At 47.2% G+C, this 18,613-nt stretch overlaps 2 protein-coding genes across 3 annotated transcripts in view; both read left to right on the forward strand.

The window, feature by feature from the left end:
- ACAP2 (ArfGAP with coiled-coil, ankyrin repeat and PH domains 2) overlaps positions 1-6,000 on the forward strand; it is a 55,426-nt gene extending 49,426 nt beyond the window's left edge. For both annotated transcript variants that reach the window (XM_065747835.1, XM_065747837.1), the window contains 3 exons: positions 554-664; positions 895-956; positions 5,616-6,000. In XM_065747835.1, the coding sequence (XP_065603907.1) occupies positions 554-664; positions 895-956; positions 5,616-5,719 (277 nt within the window). In that variant the 3' untranslated portion in view covers positions 5,720-6,000. The remainder of the gene's footprint in view (positions 1-553; positions 665-894; positions 957-5,615) is intronic.
- A 2,486-nt stretch (positions 6,001-8,486) lies between these two features.
- XXYLT1 (xyloside xylosyltransferase 1) overlaps positions 8,487-18,613 on the forward strand; it is a 33,336-nt gene continuing 23,209 nt past the window's right edge. Inside the window, exons 1-2 of the mRNA XM_065748109.1 lie at positions 8,487-8,918; positions 12,134-12,281. Coding sequence (XP_065604181.1) covers positions 8,523-8,918; positions 12,134-12,281 — 544 coding nt within the window. The 5' untranslated portion in view covers positions 8,487-8,522. The remainder of the gene's footprint in view (positions 8,919-12,133; positions 12,282-18,613) is intronic.

An 18,613-nucleotide genomic window follows, 5' to 3' on the forward strand; every position in this document is an offset into this window, starting at 1 on the left:
ATTCTGAGCAGATTGCTAAGTTGACAGCTTGAGAGTGTTTAAGGTCTAAGCTTAGTCATCATGCTCTGCTTATGTAGGTGATTTACCTACACATGTATGCATATATACAGGTATATAGATGAAAAAGAGCAAAGAAAAATGGGGTGAGCTTCTACTTGGTAAAACAAGTATCTGTACCTAAGGATTCTTACTGTATTAATTTATCTTGCTCAGTATTTCTCTTTTATTATAGTAAAAGTGAAGTTTTATGGTTCTGTGACCTCAGATGATACAGGAAAGAAGAGGCCTACTTTCTGAGGGGTTCAACTCTTAGCTGCATTAGCATGGTTTGACAGTTTAAATACTGCTTAATATATATTTTTTTAAAGATAGATAAAAGCTTTGCTTAATTGTTTGTTGGTATCTTATTATTATGGATGAATAGTGCTATTCTGATATGTTCAAAAGGATTTTGGTGTTTTAAGTAAGATATATTGCATCCTTTTTTTTTTTTTTTTTTGCCTTTCTTCCTTTATTGTTGTGGAAATTATTCTTAAATTGTATCTCTAAACAGGCAAGTGTGTTTATTCCTAAAACGGGGAGCAAACCAGCATGCTACTGATGAAGATGGGAAAGATCCATTGAGTATAGCTGTAGAAGCCGCAAATGCAGATATAGTGACATTGTAAGTTCTGTGTTTCATTTTTAACTAGGTGTCCAAGTCTTCCTATTTAAAAATGCAAGGTATGTCAAAGTTCCTATGCATAAAACCAGGGTGAGCACAATAAAACTGAGTGCATTACCCGTAGATGACCTCAATGTGAGGTTGAAGAGCATGCTGTAGGTCTTTGAATTGCAGTCTTTTTTCACTTCTTTCCAAGTGACCTTGCTCTTTTTCTGTTTCCCAAATCACAGGCTGCGTTTAGCAAGGATGAATGAAGAAATGCGTGAATCTGAAGGCCTCTATGGACAGCCAGGTCAATACTCTACTAATAACCATACTGAGATGCAGTATAAGAAATGTATTCAGGAATTTATCAGTTTACAGCTAGATTCTTAGAGTCTGAAGAAGATTTAAGATAGCTTCATACAGTGTTTTTTTTAAACAGTATATACACGTTAAAGCTTCGTTATGGTGCAGCTTTGTCAGATTATTTAGGAGACCTAAAAGAAGAGTGTTTAAAGCACATAGTTAAGGTAGTTTGTTAGTACAACTGTTACCAGTCCTTTTTGCTGCTGGCTGTTTGGTTTTCTCCTACTGACATTTCTCTGAAACTGAAGTTAATGTTAGGATTTATCTGACACTTAGTGGCAGCCTTTTAAGCCAGGCTGCTCAGAAACACTTGAGAGATTCATCTTACTTCAAGATACCATTCTCCTTCCTTTTAGAATGAACTTTTTTTCTCTTGATGTTTTTTTTTTTTTTAAGAAAAAAAATTCTATGCCAATACAATAATGTGTATCAAATATTTCAAAATAACTCCAGACAATTCTGAAAGTGTTACATTTTCCTTTTAAAAATATTCTGTTAGTTAATATCTTAAATAAGACAGGCATTCTTAATTATGTACTTTTCTAAGCATATCTTCTCACCATTCAATTTTTTAAAAACACATATGTATCAGGCAATTGAGTCAAGTCACACAAGAAAATAACATCACTTATTGACCATGTGCAACTTATTCTCAGGCATTTAGTCCCAACTTATAATGTGTTCTGATACGACATTTCTGCAAGGCATTTCCTCTATTATGATATGCTTCCATAAGTACCTAATTTAATCTCATGCAGATATCAATAATGAATGCATGGTTAATTGTCAGGTTATTCAAGGCGATCATAAAAATATGCTATCCCAGGCAGTAGTGGTAGAAAAACCTTTTTAAGGCTGAGTGCCAAGTACTCTTGGCTCACTTCTCATCAAGCCTTAGTATTTGTCATTGATTCATAAGGACCATGCACTTATGCCTCCTACCAGTGTGGGGCTGGAATATATTCAAGGGGCCGTGTGGAGTGTCCAGCATCCCGTATCAATGGTTTCAAATGACCAAAACTTCCACCTATCATTAAGCTACTCCTGAAGAGCAGATGTGTTTCAAAATTATCTTTAAACAAAATTCCTAGAAAAATTCAAATAAAGGCAGTGAAAGCTGTAAAGACCACCCAGACGTTTACATGCTTTCTCTGGTGCGGCAGCAAATAATTTTGGAATACTCAGTTATGAGCATGATGAGGAAGAATTCTCCACTCAAAATGCAACAGGTTACATATGTGAAAGAAAAACATGTATTGGCTGCTTGCCCACATTGAATGTGAAGCTGATAGGCTGCAGATAACAACTACTGGAGGATTTTTGATTCTCCTAGTTTTTATTTTAAGTGTTAAAGATAACGAGTACTGGTTTCAAATAGTGGAATGCATTTATTTTAGGAGAGATGATACTTTGATTCAGAAGTTATATTCTAAGTCATAAATGAATACTCTGGATCACTCAATTGACATGAGAAAATCTAGAACTACTATAAAGCAGAAAATGTATTTCTGTAGTTTGTACAGAAGCCGAAGTTGGTTCCTAAATATTATAAGGCTTACTTTGGCTTGAATTCCTAAGAAATTCTGGCACATGAAAATATGAATGTCTGTGTCTTTAAACTGAAGATGAGGGGAGTCTGTCTTGTTATATTGTTTTAAGGTGTTCTGGACAGATTCTTCAAATAAGTAGAGAAAAGAAAAAGCGTGGTATGTCTTTTATCAGAGATACCTGGACTCTGTTAACAGTTGCAGTAGAATCTGGAGACTGCAGCTGATGCAGTCTGGTCCAGATATTTTTGCACAGACAATCTCTGATAGCTGTAAAGGGGCAAGATTGATCATGGAAAGTGGAGCCAGCACAAGGCTTAAAGCTTGCCCCAAATCAGAGCGAGGGCAGCGGTAGAGTCGCTGTTATAACTCTGACCGTGAGCTGTACAAGCCAGTGTTCCAACCAGAAGTTCTGACTGTCTCTTTGGATGCAGCAATTCTTTACTGGCTGAAGTCTCCTAGAAAGGTGAATAAGTATTTGAATGTTTTACATCTTAATGTCTGCTAGCCTGCTAGGATTATGCAACTGTGTGAGTGGAAGCACAAAGCCCCTCTCTGCTGTTAGAGTAGTTCAGTTGGAAGGGACCTTCGGGGATCACCTAGTTCAGCTGTTCTGATGGATGTTCCCTTCCCGTGGCTGTAGACAGAGCAGGTCTTTTTCTCTGCACAGGCATGCTTAATTATCTGCACTACACTTATTTTTAAAATCCTCTTTTCCAAAATTGTGTTCCTCAAAGAAGATAAGGATTTTTGAGACAAGTATGTTTGCTGGGAGATATACGAGGGTAAACATTGATGTAAGAGCTTGTCATCACAACGAAGCAAACTGAATATTCCTCTGCTTCAGTAATGCAGTTGATAAGCAATTACTATTGTAGCCAATAGCGTCAGCAGTTCTGAGTTTAATATACCTGGCTGGTTTGAGCTACTTAGGGAATGTCTGTGTTGCTTTGCAAGGTATAATTGGTCTTCCAGAATAATATCCTTAGAGTGGGAACTGGCTGAAACTAGCTTGTTCCATAAAATGCTCATTTCTGGTGGTAGAAGCCATATGCACCATTGTACTGATTCTCGTATAATACTTGAGTGCTCATCTTCTGGTGCTGCAGTATGCCTGCTAACTATTTGATATTAGTACTGCTACTCTTTCTTCCTATCCTTCCTATCTTTTCTTGAATGTATCATGTGTGCCTTTTAATTTATTCTGGTGTTAAATGGTAAAGCAGTGTTTCAGTATTTTTGTACATACAATCTGCACTTTAGCGAAAACATTGCTTGGAAAGGGAATTTCCAGAATTAAACTTTAAAGTAAGATTTTAAAAGAATAAGGTTTACAGCATTAAATATTTTAATGCAGCATACAAACTAAAGGGGCACTTTATTTTACTCTATTTTTGTATGTAATATTTTTGTTATGTAATATAGTCAAAAACAGAGCCACAACGTACCTTACAAAAATAGCTTTTTTCTTTCAAGTTTATTTAAGAGAACTAAATATGGCAACTTGAACTACAGTACTAGTTCACAACTGGAACCCATGTCTGTATTAAAAGCCTCGTTTCTTGCATCATACTAGTTTGATTCTGATTTGTGCTCCTCAAACCCAATCTTTGGATGGATCTCAACTTCTTTCATCCTGTGCTTATTCTCTGGTGCAGTGCCTGTTTCATCTCTGGGGCGTACATGAAACTAAACCTGAAAACCAAAAGAGAATTTTGCTAGACTTAGATATTCCTAGTAGAGTAGCACTGAATTTGTCCTTTAAAATCCAAGCAGAATTGGAAATGTGCATTAAAAAGATTGAAAAGCAATGTAACTTCTCGCTGTAGTACAATCTTTTACACACAAAAGAAATCCTTTTGAAAACTGTCCTTTTGAAATGAGTGGTGGAAATCTGATTGTTGTGCAGTCCTGGTGTTGGTGGGGGGTGGGGGGAGGGGGAAAGGAGGGGCTGAGAATCGCATTCAACCTCTATGATGGTAGATACTGTTAGGTTGATTTCTTTGTCATATTAATTAAGCTGTCAGCAGGGAACAGTCATGCTGGGATCTTGTCCCACGTGGACATCTGCTTTGGGAAGACAGGAAAATCTGGATGGCTGAATATTTCCTGTCTGGACTGAATGCTTTATGCATTTAGTTCCCTTTGAAGTCAATTGGGTGTGGTTAATGTTCTAAAATGGAACGAGAACTCAAGGCCCAAAACGTTGCAGCAAATGGAAAACAAACAAGCAAACAAACAAGAATTCTTCTACCACTTTAAAATAATAGAAGAGTGACCTGGCCATGACGCAAGAAGAAATTACTCTTGAATGTGATTTTCCAATTTGGAGAGAGAAGGGGAGGCACAGCAGATGTAAATTGCTGCCCTCCCTTTCTCCAGAATAGACCCATGCTCATTGTCAGGTTGTTCCTAAACACAAAGGGTGAAGAAACATGGAAAAATGTTGAAGAAAGGTATCATTACTCTTAGAGGTATTAATGGATGTCCAATGATGCAGTAAAAATCTATACTTGCTTAAGTAGTAGTTGAAAAGCTTTTATGACCAACAATTTCCCTAATTACTTAGGATTCCTTTTTATAGTATTGCTTGCTAATTGTTTTTCTTGGGGAGTTCTGTCTGGCTGTTGGACTTCTGACCTCTGTTTCCAAGCAAAGCTTCATTTACATTGTAATTCTAACTTCCTGAGGAGTCTTGGTTAGCAAGACCTTTCAAAACTGACTTTTATTCTTCAATAGCTAATAAACATTTTTTGTTTTACATTGCTTTAAAACGCTTGCACTTTTCCTTTCTAACTCTGGACTTCCCTCTGTGCGGCTGCCTTTGAGGGACTGTTTCAGGTATAGTTTGGCTTTGTTTAATTTGCTTCTACAGAACGTGCATGCAGTTAAACAGTTTCAGAGTTCACATCAGCATCATTCCATCTATAAGCAGTCTTTACACCATCAATACATGTTTTTATGGTGATTGGTAGCATGGTAGGGCATTTGTGTAGTGATGGGTGATGTTTCAAACATTGTGATAATTAACAGTTTCTTTTCTTCTTTTCTTTTAGGAGATGAAATTTATCAGGACATTTTTCGTGACTTTTCTCAAATGGCATCAAATAATCCAGAGAAGCTAAACCGGTTCCAGCAGTCAGATTCCCAGAAGCCTTAAGTGTCAAGAAGGCAAAGAACCTGCTCCTTATAGTGCAAGTTGTCTTTACGTTAACAGTTCATAATGAATTATACATGTTTTGTTAGTTTGGATAAAATGACCACTCTAAATGTAGCTGTAGATTGTGGTAGCTGGGGAATTGTATACAAGTTTTTATGTTGTACAGTACATATACCTCAGCAGCTGAAAAATATGTTTATTAAAAAAAAAAAAAAGGAATACCAGCTAGCTCAGTATAGAAATAGCACCTGAATAGTACCTGTTAGCAAGTACCAGTTCATCTGTTACTCGTACGTGAAGTCAGCAGAGCACAGCTGTGTGTGTTGTGTATGGTGGGCAGAGGATTGCATCAGCTTTGCTCATCAGTATCCTCTGCTGACACCTGTCTCACTATTGCCATAAAGATGCGCCTCTGACGAGCAGGTCTAGGTTGCATTTTCTTGGACTGTTTGGGAAGGGAAATCAGGTAATGACTTGCTGAATTGTCCTTCTGCCTGTGGGCCTGTAACATACAGGATTCTCTTGTTCCTACGCTGGCACTGCTTAGAGGCAAGCTGTTAATAACAAGGTGTGGAAGCTTTTCCCTTTTCCAAGCTCTTCGGCAGCAGAAGCTTTAACACCAGGCTGGCCTTTATGCTGGTGACTGCAGGTCAGTCACAATAGGTATATACCCTGAAGGACCAAATTTCCAAGAGTAGTTAATTTTTCTTTTTTTTTTCTTTTTTTAATTTCCCTTTCTAAAATTGAGACTTGCTGTGAAGGAAGTAACTTTTAAATGAGCACTTGGAACCTTTCATGAGGAAAAATAAATGTAATCCTGCTGGACATCATGTGGGTTTTGTCAGTATTTTGACATCTGAACATGAAAATTGAGACATTAAAATAAAAACTGGAAAAGCTGAAGATGTTTGTGTAGAACAATCATGCAAAGGTCCTTTGTCACCTTTTATCTTTGCTGTTCTCACTGCTAGCCCTAAGCAGCGCATAGAAAACTCCATACGTAATACAGCCATCCTATATTTGTCTAAGCTAACATTAACAGCAGAAAACAGGAATTCTGCTATGCATTTTTGCAGAGTAACAAATGGGCACAGTCTCCAGATGTATTGAGCACAGCAGCACAAATTGCTTTTCTCAGTGAGCTCCACTCTGCTGATCTGCATGCATAAATGGTGTCTGTAGGTATGTGCTTATGTATCAGGTTAGGTAGTGCCTAGATCATCATCACCTGAAGCCACGAAGCAGCAGATGCAGTTCTTCATGCTGTATTTACCCTAAGGAAAACTTGAGGAGAATTTTTAGTTACAACATCCGTGTGAGTTTTTTGTAGTCCTGTTAGCCACAGCACCCTGCTAACCTTCTGTTCAAGGGTGTGTAGGAAATGAATGGGTTTTTCTCCAAGCAGGCTTAATAACCAAAACTGGGCAAAGAATTATTGTAGATTATGGTAAAATTAAACTTCCTATCATGTTAATATTTAACAAGGCTCTTCACGTATTTATCATTTCTCAGAAAATGGTTAGCAGTGCATTTAATCTGGATGATTCTTGATGAAAAGTTAATAGCAGCTGAGAAGTGAGCAATAAGTATTCCAAGCAAAAGAATCTTAAAAGCAGTTTTTGCTTAATGTGTGGTCTGATTATGCCAGGAAAAGCAGATCCTGCTCACTTCAGGGGTGTGTTTAGCTGAATAATAAGTGACTTCTTAGAAAATACTACTCACAGATGATTCTTAACCTTTTAAAATAATTGCCTATGAAATGATAATGTACCTCCTTGTCTGAATTTAACAGCAGTGGATGCTTAGTTAGGTTTTAGAGGAAGTTAAATGCCTTATGTACAGAAGGACCGTGTAAGATACGGCTGTGTATAGTGTACACTTCAAACATTTTCTCTCTCTCTGAAGATTTGTGTCCTTTGCTGCCTACATGACAGGCAGTGTTCAGTGTGATTGCCTGTAAAGTAAAGCTCCCTACAGCTTAGTGGCATAATCTCTGTCTCCTTGCTGCTGAGACACCCAATCCACACGGGTATTTTCCTCCCCAGCCACAAAATCTGTCAAACTTTGCAGGATAATTTCCCAACAACACAGGCTTCATTCCCATAGCTCTGCAGATCCATTTGCATTCTGCAGTATCAGACTGTTACGTGGGGTCTCGCTATCAGACCGTTCATGCTGAAGGGACAGAAACATTTCTGATCTTTAGGTCATATGGCTCTTTTTCAGGAGTTTCAGGGGATCAGGGATTAGGTGCACCACTTCTGATCCCACAGCTTTGTTCCCTGATCTTTTTAGGTACACTAGGAAGTCCATTATAAATCCCAGTTTTCAGGTCAGGTGCAATGCATACGTTAAGGATCCTGTATTTAATAGCGCTTTTTCCACTCCCTGGAGTTGTATATTTTACCCTTTCCACGTTGAGCTGAAGCAGCTGTAGAAAACGCATCTTGACCTTCCACGCATCGGCGCCTCCGGCAGGAAAGGAGCACTGCCCGACTTGCAGCGACGTTAGCACGCGTCCTCCGAATCACCGCTCTTTTAAGGAAAACTGCCTCACTGAAGAACAAAGAGCGACGATAAACCCAGCGGGGGCTGCGGCGCTTCCAGCCCTCGGTACGGACGGGAACCCCGCCTTCCGCTACCGGGAGCCTCAGCGTCGGCGCTAGCGGTGGGCGCGGCACTCGGGCCCGATGAGCCGCGCGTGGCCGCTCGCCGTAGCCGCGGGCTCGTGGCGGCAGCGCCGCCTGGCGGCGCGGGGCGTGGCGGAGCCGCAGCATGGCGGCGCGCGGCGCGTAGCGGCGGGATGGGCTGGGCGCGCTCGCAGCCGTGCGCGCTGGCGCTGGCGGCGGCCGTGGCCGTGTGCGCCTTCTACTACCTGGGCGGCGGCGGGGAGACCTTCTCCAGCGCCACCCGCCGCCTCCGCGCCACGCCGCCAGGGCCCGGCCCGGCCCGGCGCCAGAGGACGGCGGCCGGAGGAGAGGCGGGCCGCGCGCTGCACGTCCTGATGATGTTCACCAAAGCGGAGCGCAACCCCGCGCTGCGCGCCAAGGCCGAGACCGCGCTGCGCTCCATGCTGCGGCACGGCACGCCGCGCCGCGGGGACGCGCTGCACCTCCACCTCGTCACCGACGGCCCCGGCAGGGACATCGCGCAGGGAATGCTGCGGGACGCGCTGCGCGGCGCCGCCTTCCGGCACCAGGTGCGGTGCGGGACGGGGAGGAAGGGGAGGGGAGCGGGACCGCCCGCCCCGCTGCGGCCGTGGCCGTGCTGAGGCGTCGGGCGCTGCGGGAGCGTTGCCCTTAATGTTGGCTGGACTCAGCGCCGGCCGCTCCTGCCAGCGTCTCTGGTGGCTGCAGCAGCGACCATCCGCACCCTGAGGCCTCTCCTGGCGTCTTCTGGTGCTCGCAGGGCTCTCTCCTGATATTTACGCTGCTTTCCCGGGGCAGACGCAGGGCTGAGTGCCCGCAGAGCGGCCAGAGCTGCGGGGCAGGGCTGCTGAGCTCCGAGCTGTGCTGTTTCTTTGCGGGGAGGGGCTGTCCTTGGCGAGCCCAGCCCTCCTGGCAGAGCTGGGATCAGGCAGAATCTCTGCTAGAGGGAAGGAATCAGAAAACCTTCCCTCAGGGGAGGTAACAGCCCAGTTCTCAGAACTCCTTAGGCACGTTTGCAGTATCGGGTACTTAGAAAACTATCTGGGGAGTGCAGCAGCCGTCTGCAGCCTCCGCGCAGCGTGTGGGCAGTGAGAGCAGGAGTGCTTTGGGGTGCACACGGCAGCGTGTGCGGGACAGCATCTGCACGGGACTTTCCGTGCTGTGCTGAGGGCAGGCGTGGGCTGTCCCAAGTCCTCGGAGCGCGATGGCACGGTGTCACCGGGCCTGTGCTCTGAACTGGCTTGAGAGCGCTGGCTGCGTGCGCGGGTCCCAGACGCGAGCCGTGCCGGCAGCGAGCAGCAGGTGGAGCTGGAGCTCCACAGCACGGCGCTGCGTGGAGCCGCGAGGGGCAAGCGGGCAGCAAGGCTGCACAAAGGGCTCGCAGCACCTGCCCGTGCCGTGCCCTGCTGCTGCCCCGGTGAGGACCCCTGGGAGCCGCTGTGGGGGGAGCCTGAGCTCTCCTCCGTGTGTCCTGCACAGCCACCAAGCTGCTATGACCCTGCTCTTATGGGATTGCTGCACCAGAAGGTGGCAAAGAAAAGAGAAATTGAGGCCGTGGCAGTTGTTCACTGGTGAGCCAATTGAAGAGGTCCTTCCTCAGTGTGAGATGTGTTTATAAAATATGTGATCGTGCAGGAAACTGAACTTACTTTTCTTAATGTTCTCTGTGAACTTGGCCAGATTTAGCTACAAGGATTTACTGAAAGCTGCTCCACAAATAAATAGTGAAGCACAAAATTAGCAACAGATAAACAGGCTGTGTTAAAGTCAGGGGAGAGGAGAGGCCTCTGCAGCGCTGCGGTTGCGGAAGGGAGATTCCTTGTGTCAGGAGTTTGCTTTGCAGCAGTGCTTCACCAAAGGATGGGCAACAGGAATACATTTTCCACTGTTTTCTTTGGAAGCAGAGGGAAGACACGTATTGCTGTGTCTGGACTTCCAGGAGTGCTTTTCCCACGATTTTGTCCACTGGCGCTTGGCATTCCTCTGTCCATTTCCGAGGTGACTAGAATTGGGTGGAGCTCATTTTTCCCCCTTCTGTGCTGTTTATTATCTCCTCAGGTGGGAGAGGGTTGAAGCCTGGCTGCTTGCAGTGGGAGGGCAGCACCATAGCACTGCAGCTGTGCCCCTGCTCTGTGTGTTTCTGCAGTGATCCTGGAGCTGCTGGTGATGGAACAGTTGGCTGCTGCTGCCGAGGCACCGTGATCTCCCATGGGTGAGATGCTCATGGCAACTGAGCTTTGATCGGGGCAACAATTTCAGCAAGAAAGTGTGGAAGGACAAAGCTCTGAGCAGCTCAGGCTCCAGCAGTGTTTTTGTCTGAAGTGCTGGACTTTGTTTGAGGATTTGAAAAAAAAGAAAAAACAGTGCTCTGACCTACGTGTTTATATGTATAGTGCAGTCTTCCTAGCTTGTAGGCAGATGAAGTTTTATAAGGGAAAAGGAGTGAAGCCACAGAATCATTGAGTAGTTCAGTTTGGAAAGGAGCTCTGTGGATCATGGGGCTGGCAGGGCCAGCTGGGGGAAGTATCTCAGCATCCCTCAACAGAAATAAAACACTGCTGCCCCAGCGTTCAGTTCCTGCTGGAATTTTCCTACTTTCTCCTGCCTGAAGAAGGCAGCATGACCTCAAGTGTCCAACTCGGAGTTGCTGAACTCTCTAATCTGTACCAGGTCACATCCCTTGGGTCTGTTCGTTACACTGAAAGTTCCTCCAGTTATCTAGTGTGATTCAGTGACCTGCACCCTTCTGCGTGTGTAGTAATGAGCATCGGCCTGCAAGAGAGTTCCCATTCATCTGACTTGGGCTGAAATTAATTATAAGCTTGTAAAATTTCATTAGCTGACACAGTTTATTTACAGTTGCTCCTGGTTTTGGAGCGGATGTGGTTTGCTTCATTGCTGAGCTTCCAAGTGACTCCTGAAAACTAAGTGCAGCGGGCTGCTGAGGTTTTTGGTTTGGTCGTTTGTAGCCAGAGTGCAAAGGTTTTGTTTTGTTCTAAAAGTTTCCCTGTGCTCTGTCAAGAGTACTAACAGACCACAGGAGTGCCAGAGGTCTGTGTGCCCTGGGGTTCCTGGTTTTGGCCATAGCAGTGCTACCTGCCTGGATATGGCACAGGACACCCCATCCCTTGGCTGTTTGTTGCTCAGCATGGGGAAGCTCCACCACACATGGGCTCACCTCCTGCCAGAAGAGATGCTCAGCTCTGCAGTAACTGCTCAATGTCTGGATTTTCCCCAGCTCGCTGTGGCCTGCCCTTCTGTTCCTCCCAGCCCCAGTGAGGACATGCTGTGGAGCTTTCTTCGCTGCTGGGCTGAGGTTCAGGAGATCTGGGCTCAGTTCCTGGCCGTGTCACAGCCTGCCTTTGTGGCAGGGAGCAAGTCTCGGTCCTCAGGGTGCATGACGTGGGCTGGCTTGCCTCAGAGCTGCAGGATGCCAGAGCCTGGGGTAAGCTGTCACCTCTCTGATTGACTCCATATGGAGGCCAGCTTTGTGGTTACATTTAGGCAGCGTCAGCAGCTGGGACCAGGGGCTGCGGGAAAACATCAGCTGAGCAGATCTGATGGAGCTTCTCTATGCCTGCCTCACTTTTACAGAGTGGCCATAAAAACCCTCCCCTCCTGTCCCCCTACACCTAGCTGCCTGTTGTGGCAGGCACAGCTGGAACAGCAGCAGGCAGCTCTGGGGCTCTGCAGCCTCCCACCTGTGTGCTGAGCTGGGGCTGCTGGGGGCAGCTGGGTGTCATGGCGCTCCTGCTGTCTCTCCTAGGTGATAATCCACGATGTCAACGAGCTGACTGAGAAGCTGTTTCCAATCGTTGAAGACATGCAGAAGCACTTCAGTGCGGGATCAGGGACCTACTACAGCGACTCGATTTTCTTCTTGTCTGTCGCAATGCATCGGATCATGCCCAAAGGTGAGCCCCAGCTGAGCTGTGAGCACGGCCTGTGTGTGTGTGCTGTGTGGAGTGCAGAGTTAACAGACTTCTATGAAAAGAGGCTCCATCATTGGAGGATGGCAGGAGGTTTCTGTGCCATGCAGCAGGCTGCTGCTGCCCTCACACCTCAAGACGTTAGAGAAGGCGAGACTGGAGCTTGCCTGGCCACATGCAGCACTGTTATTTGTCACGCGTTTTTACAGCCTCCCTTCCCCTCACTGTGTCAGCAGAAAGAGGTGCCTCGTGCTGCAGTGCAGTGAGGGTGCTGCCTGCTCACCCGTGTCAGCAGTGCTGTTACTGAGCGCACCTTCCCTTCCTGTGGCTTTGGTGAGCTCTTGGGAGGTTTTGCTGGTTAACAGCCCCTGATCACTTTCTTTATTGTGTCTTCACTGCATTTAAGCAAGTAATCAACAATAAATCTGCAAGAAAATGAGGCAGCTGGCAAAAGGAGCTTGGTTCAGTTGCCCCACTTTCCTCCCCAGCTGTGTGCAGTTATTTCTCCCAGGACCTATGTGCTCTGTAGCCTTGGATCAGCCAGCACTGCTGCTGCCTTCCCCATCTCTCCCATTTTGTAGGTCACGCTTGTTTTTCTTACACTGAGGTCAGGGCTGGGAGGAAGGTTGGAGGCTTTTCCTGAAGACCGGTGGCCGACGATCTTGTTGCTCTTGGCGTTTATTCCCTTAGAAGTGGAGTGCTGAATGTGAGCAGTCGCACATCAGCGCAAGGGCTGAGCAGAGGGCACGGTGTGAGGGGTCTGTGCCCTCTGCTCAGCAGGACAGGTTGCACACCTGAGCCCTTGTGCAGAGCTCCCCCAGCCCTGCCCGTGGGGGCACTCCCAGTGTGGGGCGCGTGGTTTGTGTTCGCCGGGCTGCTTCTGCACAGGGTCAGGTCTGAGATGGAGCCATTTGGGAAGCTCTCTGCAAGAGAGTTAAAATCAGAGGGGCCTTCTCTGGGCCCTGGTATGTCCTGTAGCCACTGTGCTTTCACAAACAGCGTTTGCTTGCCAGACAAGGAGGAAGTGGAGCAGACACTGCTTTCCTTCCTCTGTTCCCAGACCATCCTTTTGGGGAGAGTCACTGCACCAAGCTTGCACTGCAGGGGCACTGGCAGAGGCCTGGGTCACCCCGCTGCACGGCCTGCGTCCACTGCCCTGCTACTGTGGGGCACAGGCAGGTGGATGCAGTGGCTGGGGGCTCTCTGGTGTCAGTGCTCCTCATGGCACCCTGCTGCTAGAGCAGGCTGCCCGCTGTGCTGGTGAAGGCACAGCACTAGCACAGTTTGGAAGTGGAACAGCCGCTGAGTTCAGAGGTTCAATGCTGCCGAGAACAGGAGTCAAGTTTTCCCTCTGTAGATGTGCTCCCCATTCATCACGTTCCTTCCTGAGTTGCATGGCGTCCATCCAAGAAGCAGACAGATGCCCTTCTCCCTGGAGACCTGGAAGGCCTCGTGCTCACCCATGTTCCACATCTCCAGGATCCAGCAGCTGCTTCCCAAACATCTGCTGAGCGCGTGCTGAAGGCAGCAGACTGCTCCTGGCCGCCCTACCAGCCCCCAGCTCACCCAGCCCCATGCCTGGCACGCTGCAGGTACAGCTGCAGGCTGCACTGTGCTGCAGGCACTTGAGGCTGCCTATGAGCAGCACAGCTGGGCACGTGGCAGTGGCCTGCTCCTGCTGCGTGCCAGTGGCATCGCTCTTCCCTCGGCTTGCTCAGCTGGCACCCACCGCTTCCTCTGCGGCCGGAGCAGAAGCTTGTGCTGGCTGCTGCCCAGGCATAACATTTCCTGCAATCTTGCCACCACAAATTTCAGGCAAAGCCTTTCTCTTGCTGAGCTGTGAGCTAAATGTGGAGGATGCTGGCTTTGTGGCTGCATGTCACTCATGACATGGGGCAATGGGGACAAACTGGAACATGGGAAATTCCTCTTATACATGAGAAAAAACTGTTTTCCAGTGAGGATAGTGACCAGGCCCAGAGTGTGCTGTGTCTCCATCCTTTGAGGTCCTTAAAGCTGCAGTGGGTGATGGCCTGAGCTCTGGGTGACCTGCTGTGTGCAGGGCTAAGACTGGGCAAGCTGGAGAGGTCCCATCTAACCTTGGCTATGGTGTTATTCTGTGGTTTGAAGTGAATGTGCTGTACCCAGCTCTTTATTAGCTGTTGGTAATTCTTTTGTCTAGTGATGTCTGCATCTTGAGTGCTTTGAAGTCTGTTGAATACAAATGACAGTATTAATTCTGTCTAGTTCACTCGCCCCGGTACCTCTGCTGCATCTTTACTGTGTGCAGCACCCGTATTACACACTGTACCAGCCAGAAGCTGCTCAGACACTCTGAGATGTCTTTCCTCAGTTCACCAACTGTGGGCGGTTTTGTCTCGGGAAAATGTTGCTTGCTGTCTGTCAGTCTGACAGGAGCTTGCAACGGCCTCTCTGGCACACAGGATGTTTAAAGAGCATTTTACGGTTTCATGAGATTAGTTTTTGTTTCAGAAGCTGCTAGTAAGGCTGATTTATATTTCCCTTGCAAGGGAGGTCACATGCAGTGCGGGGTGCCTGCAGCACCGGGTGATTTATGACCTGGCAGGGCTTCCCAGCCCGTTCCCTGGTTCCCAGTCATGCAGCAGGGCCTGGCAGGAGCAGAGGCATGCAGAGGACTGGCAGTGCCCAAGGGCTGCTCTGGGTCTGCAGGTCGGGCTGGGTGCTTGCTTCTTCATCGCCACTACAGCTCAGCCACCTTAGATGTGAGCTGCATGAAGGTCAGCACATCTGGCATTTCTGCTGTGTCTGTGTTTTTACCTACCTGTTTTTATGTGCAAATGTAAAAGCTGTGATGGGGAGGGCTACACATCCACTGCCCCCCTGAAAACTCATGCATGGTATGGGAATGGTGCTGTGCTCTCTGCTTCCCTCCTGGCCGTGCCTCATTTCTCTGGGAAGCCAAGCCCTGGGAGAAGCCGCTTTGCTAAGGTGGAAGGTAAGTGTTTGAAGCTACACTGCAGCTCTAGCATTTCTCCTGGTGCATTTCAGTGCCACCTCACCCTGCGTCTTTGCAGGTGTGGCTGGCTCCCAAGCTTCAGCACCAGTTTTTGTGGGAGCTGGATTTAATTGCAAGCTTTAATATCAGAAATCAGCAGAAATGAAGGCTGTGATTTGAATATTAAATTCTCTCATGTTTTGTTTGCATTTGTATCAACATCTGAAGGTTTTTCTGAGGACTTGCAACCTTTGAGCTTAAGTTGCCTGGCTTTGGGTTCCCTGGTTCATAATTTTGAGGTGATGTGACATTTCTGTCCTGCCATAGCTTGGAGCTATGCTTGAAGCTGCACAGTGGTGATGGTGCAGCTCAAAAACTGAACCGTAGTCGGGCTTTTTTTTTTAATAAAGATTTTTGTAGAGCATGTGCATGGCTGTGTGCATATTGCACTGAGAGTAAATGTTTTGTGCCACTCAGCTCTTCTGCTTTTCACTGCTGCTTTGGATCCTTGCCCACAAAACTTCGCATCTAAAACCTGCTGCTGCCAAACTATAGTGTAACAGCCTCTTAGCTGCTGTAAATCATGTGACTCTTGCCTTAAATGTCTTACATCGGTGGAGTTAACCTGATTTAAGCCAGCTGGGGAGCTGGTATGCAGCGTGCAGAAGTGCAGACTGCGTAACTCTCGGCTGTGCCTGCGACACATAAATCCTGTTTTAATGTGGCGTGGCCAAACCCAAGGGGCTGGGGGTGGGGATGGTGCGATTCAGCGATTCTGCGATGGAGAAGTGATGGGAAAGTTACACAGAGAGGACAGGCAGGGCTCAGATTTAGGAGGAGAGTTGCCAAGTTGAAGATGATGCTGGAATGAAACGGTCCTGGGATCTGTAGAGCTCGGGTTGATGAGGCTGTCTCTGGGCTAGAAAGAGAAACTAGACTGGCAGGGAATAAGACAGATAAGCAATCCACAGTTGAGCAGCCCTTTTGTGCCCCTGCTCAGGATAAAGACCTTGCCTTGGTTTCTCTGTAATCCTGATGCTACAGGGCTTTGTCTTGGTAAGCCTTAGGATCCCAGCCCTTAGCCCCAAAGCTCTCAGAGAGAACTATCTCAGCAGCATCCACCTTCCTCTTGCTGCCTCTTCAACTCATGCATGTTAAGCTGCAGCCACATCCTGGCTGCATGTGAAAAACAGATGTTACTCCACCTAGTTCACTTCCCCACTACATTTCCATTCATTTTTTCTGGCATTGGATGAGATCATCTCATGCCAAAGTGCCATGTGGCTGAGGGAGAACGCCTGGGAAGAGCAGTCAGAGCTCGGGCAGCATGTGTGCTTTGTGATTTCTGTGGGCATGCTGCTGGAGATAGCACAGCACTGTAAGTACTGCTTCTCTCTGGTGTTGAATTCTCTGTACCTGCTCATCTCTCACAGTGTCCACTGTCATCCAGGAAACCCTTTCCCTGTTGTCCCAGTGAAAAAGCAGCTTTCTTCTTTCTGAGTGATCACACAGGCTCTGCAGTTCAGAGCTGCTGTCTCTTGCTGCAGCTATGTACTGGGGAGGATTTTTAGGCACAGGTGCCTGGCAGTGAGCCTTCCAACAAGAAGCAGTGCTGCTTCATGGCAGAACTGGTCCCTGCATGGGCTGCCTTCATGGTGCTGTCAGCACTCCACAGCTGGGCTGGGTTGTCCAAATAACAAAGGCAACAGCTCATCTGGGAGCCAGAAAGGGAGATGCAGTTGCAGAAGCCACAGGCAGAATTTGTTTGCCTTGGCTTTGCTGGCTGTTTGTTGGCAGAATCACTGTGTTGAACAAGAGGGGAAGGAGCAAAGAGAAAATAGGACAGGATGAAAAAGTGAAGTCCAAGTGAATTTTGTCTGAAGTTTCTGCAGTTATATGGCTAACGTTCTCAATGAAGCATCTCTGTGGCTCATCTCTGTTGACTGGACCAGAGGAGCTGTGTCTGTTAGCTGCAGGGGAATCTCTGAAAAGCAGCTTGGAGGTAATGTGTCATGTGGAGTTAGGGTATTCAGCAGAACTTGACTGAAGATGGCATTTGACAAATTGGAGACAGCAGGGTTTCCTAGCTGTAAGAGCAGCTGGCAGCCTTCCTGAGGGGTTTAGCATCATGTCTGTAAGTAAGCTCCCTCCTCCCCACCCAGCAGGGTGTGGGGAAGCCCTCAGGTTTCCTTTCCCACTGACAGCCCAGCATGGAGGCAGAAGCCCTGACAAAAGCTGCGGTGAGCACAGAGTAGAAAAGGCCCCTGGGTTTGTGCTGTTCCCACAGTGCAAGAGGTTAGCCCTCACGTGGCATCTTCCAGGTGCTTGAGAAGCCCTGACTCATTAATCGTGGTGTTGTTCTGGGTGGGCAGGGGAGAAGGGCAGCCCTGCTTCTCTGAAGCTGATGGGCTGCAGCTGAGCAGAGCTGCAGCTGGGATTTCTCCATGGAGAGCAGGGTGACACAGAGGATGGGTCCTTGCTTTGCTAATGAGGCTTTATATCTTCACAAGGACACTTCAGAGCAGGATGGAATGTGAATGTGTTGTTTATTCAGTTAACAGAATGTCTTATGAGCATGTATCAGGCTTGGAGATCTCCAGGAAAGCAGCTCAACAGGATGGTTCCTTCCTCCTTGTGCCCAGCCTCTTTACTTCTTTGATGTCTGCTGCATCCTAGACATGACACATGTGCATGTGGGAGGCTCTGAGCGCCGGCATCAGGTGTGAAGCTGTGATAAGGGTGTCTAGCTAGCAGACAGGAGGTGAACATCACTCAACTTACTCAGTTTTAAGTACTTGGAAAGCATGGGGGGCGAGGAGGGGAAGAGAGTAAATTGCCTCCTTTATTTAAGTATTCAGAATCTGAATAAGAGGCTACGTGTGTTGGGAAACAGTTAAGAGAAAATACGTGGTGAGAAGATACTTGACATAATTTTCACTAGTGAAATTGTGGGGTGATGCTTCTGACTACACAATTAAAGTCACTGATGGCAGTGTTTGCTTTAAGAGGTACAATGGATAGAAGTAGGAGCTGGGTGGTGCATTGCAGGCACTGCTGAGATGTGGTAGCCTGCAACCCTGGGATGGAGATGGAAGAGATGGAAGAGCCAGTGGTCTCCCCTGGCCTTGGACTCTGAACCAGATCATTTCTCCAGCTTATTATCTATAGTTGTCCTGGTTATTAAATGCAGACCAGATTGCAACGATGTTTGTCCAAACTGCCTGTTAATGACAAAGCCACAAACCACTTGGGAATTGGTACGGCTTGGAACAGGCTCCAGCTGCTGGCTCCAGCTCAGTGGAGGGGACAATCTCCCACGAAACTGCTATCTGCCTTGCAA

The sequence above is a fragment of the Cyrtonyx montezumae genome, unplaced genomic scaffold (genome assembly GCF_038088225.1).
Source record: "Cyrtonyx montezumae isolate F1298 unplaced genomic scaffold, pur_monq_1.0 scaffold_5, whole genome shotgun sequence".
In the NCBI taxonomy this organism is placed as follows: domain Eukaryota; kingdom Metazoa; phylum Chordata; class Aves; order Galliformes; family Odontophoridae; genus Cyrtonyx; species Cyrtonyx montezumae.